Raw genomic sequence first — 2,606 nt, 5'->3', positions numbered from 1 at the left:
ACCCATAAATATAACCAAGCAGGAGAGACATCCCAAAAGTTTGACAAAAAATAATTGGAGCACAAATTATTCAGTGGTAGCATACAAGAAAACAACGTATGTCAGACAACATGCTTCATGCATGACGTCGACAACAAACTAAATTTTTTGACCCTCAAAATCGATATTCTCATTTCTTTCCATATGAACATGTAGTAACCATCGAATGTTAAAATAAACAAAAGATTATAAATGGCTTCATAAAATTTGGTGGTTCTAAATTTGTGTAGATTACATTTTTAAGGGAATTTTGGATTGCTTCGCAACAAAGACATCATATAGAAGTATGAATCCAGTTATACTATCCTCATATCTTGTCCTTGGCCACGATCAAATACAGACAGAAATGACATCAGAACAGAAAGCACATCATCTTGCAGGTTTGATCCACACCTACAAGAAAGGGAAAAGTTATTAGGGAAAATTCATGATCTTCCAAACAGAAAGAACTACACTTATACCAATAACTTTGCTTAAACCACGATGTGGCATACAATTTTGTCATTGATTTTAATAATACTTAAAATAATCCATGTAAACACATCATGAAATGTCATCTATGATGTACAAAAATAATGTACAAGTAGCTTAATTCAAAATTTAAATCAATAATATATCAAATAAGGACTTAGGCAAGGCGGTTCAAGATTCAAATCTTGTTTGTGTATGCATCATGCATGTGTATGAAGTTTAATTAAAAAATAAATCAGTCCCCAAAATATTGATAACTCTGTGACTACACAGTTCTATATGGCTATGTAACCCCAGCCTCCATGATGCAGTGATTACTCTGCACTAATTAAAGCTTAGAGAAGAAGATGGAAAATCAAGGCATGGAGTTGTTCCAATCTTAGTTTATCAGGCATAGAAAGGTTCATAATAGAGAATCAATCAACACGAAATTATACCATTCAGAAAACCTAATTTGAATAACCCACGATTCTAATATATATATCACGAATCAAGATTTATGAACAAACAACACGAGAAGAAAACAACTCCGATCAGCAAGAAAAATAAAGGCAGTAAAAATAAGAGTTTCAAGACAAACCTCTCTAAGGTTTAATTTAATTTTATTAATTTTTTTTCCTCTTCTTCAAAACTAGCTAGTAAAAACATAGAAATATCAGCAGCAGCAGGCTACATGTCTTCTCTTCTAAGCTTATTTAATAAAGCTGTAATAAGGGTATCTCTTTTTTCTGCTCTAGCTTCTTCTCTAATTCTCCTTTGTTCTTCCCTTTCTCTCCATTTTCTATCCATCATCATCCTCTCATTTTCTAAATCCTCCATTGTTTTTCTCCATTCCATTTCTTTTATTCTTCTCTCTTGTTCTCTTGCTTCATATGCTTTCAGCCACTGCATCTCCATTTGCATCTGTTGCTTCATGAATTCTTCCATTATCTCCCTTATACTTGTGATCAAATTGCTCGAATTGCCGGTATTTGTATTGCTTCTAGTCTTCCTTTTCTTCTTACTGCTACCCTTTTGATCTACATCGCTGTCGTCATTATCGTCCTCCTCGTCTGAAGATATCTGCGCCGTGGCCGCCGCTTTTTTCTTCGAACTACTTGCTCCACCGCCTTCAGCTTCAATCCATAGCATTCTTTGCATTCTTGCACCAAATATTGCTTGGAGTTCATTGTAAAATGGAAACTGTTGGCGCATACCTTCTGACTCCATCGTTTCACATCCCTATAAATTGCAGTGTGCAATTCACAAAATTTTAGCTTATTTTTCGATAAGTATAAATCCTCCCCAACAAATAAAAAACAAGGTTTTAAATCTTTTTGATGATAATGGATATAAAATATTTACCTTGAATCGGGTTACGAGGTTTTTCCATTTGCACTTACACTGATCAGCGCTTCGATTATAACCCTTTTCTTTCATTCTAGTGGAGATTACTTCCCAAAGAAGCTTATTCCTTTTAGTCTCCATGAACGTCGGATCGAGCTCGGCCCGAACAATCAAGAAATCCCTGGTTTCTTGAATACTCCATTGAGGGAACCTATCAGCTCCACCGCCACCGCCTGTATCTATATTTACACTGGTGTAAGGGTGGTGGTGGCCCTCCATGAGAATTATATAGATATCGATTCACTGAATTGACGAAGGTAGATGGAAAGACAGGAAGATTGATCGAATGAGAAAAGAAAAAGAAAGGTAGAGAGAGAAACTGGAGAAGATTTATATATATCTGTAGTGTGAATATATGGTGTGAAACTGTGAATTATCAAATTGTCAATGAAAAAGAATGATTTTAAAGCTTGGGTGTCAAAAGAGAGCGTTCATATATGAAAATGAAAGGAAAAATAAAGCAACTACTACTTTCTCTCTCCATCTCTCTCGTTCTTTTTCTTCTCCTGCACAACAGTTTCTTCCAGATAAATCCCTCTGACTATGCGGAAACACAGTTCTCTCTCTGTACAATATACGAAAATAATTATTATTTTTTTTGGGTATACACATTTGTTCATATTACGTTTGACATTTGTCATGCTTACGACAAGAAAAAAAATTGTCAGATGAAATGACTTTTAGAGGGGTTTATTCCCTGTGACCAGTTG

The 2,606-nt window shown here is 35.0% G+C and overlaps 1 protein-coding gene across 2 annotated transcripts; it reads right to left on the bottom strand.

The window, feature by feature from the left end:
- Positions 1-208: 208 nt before the first annotated feature.
- Positions 209-2,394, bottom strand: LOC111403245 (trihelix transcription factor GT-3b-like). Of its 2 annotated transcripts, XR_002704425.1 has the most exons (3): positions 1,855-2,394; positions 1,091-1,731; positions 209-432 (listed from the first exon to the last, which is right to left on the bottom strand). XR_002704425.1 is itself a non-coding variant. In XM_023031677.1 (2 exons), exons 1-2 carry the CDS (start codon positions 2,113-2,115, stop codon positions 1,180-1,182), a joined length of 813 nt encoding a protein of 270 aa, XP_022887445.1. In that variant the 5' UTR covers positions 2,116-2,394; the 3' UTR covers positions 209-1,179. The 2 variants fall into 2 exon arrangements, 1 of the variants encoding a protein (XP_022887445.1); XM_023031677.1 differs by having other exon boundaries at positions 209-1,731.
- Between the last annotated feature and the right edge of the window lie 212 nt (positions 2,395-2,606).

The sequence above is a fragment of the Olea europaea genome, chromosome 11 (genome assembly GCF_002742605.1).
Source record: "Olea europaea var. sylvestris chromosome 11, O_europaea_v1, whole genome shotgun sequence".
Lineage (NCBI taxonomy): Eukaryota > Viridiplantae > Streptophyta > Magnoliopsida > Lamiales > Oleaceae > Olea > Olea europaea.
Note: the sequence above shows the minus strand (reverse complement) of the source record. Positions and strands in the feature narration are given on the sequence as shown.

Excerpts from the sequence above, each read along its gene's own strand:
- LOC111403245 (XM_023031677.1), bottom strand. The coding sequence starts at position 2,115 with ATGGAGGGCCACCACCACCCTTACACCAGTGTAAATATAGATACAGGC. Across the intron at positions 1,732-1,854 it reads ACCTCGTAACCCGATTCAAG|GGATGTGAAACGATGGAGTC; the intron begins GTAAATATTTTA and ends TGCAATTTATAG.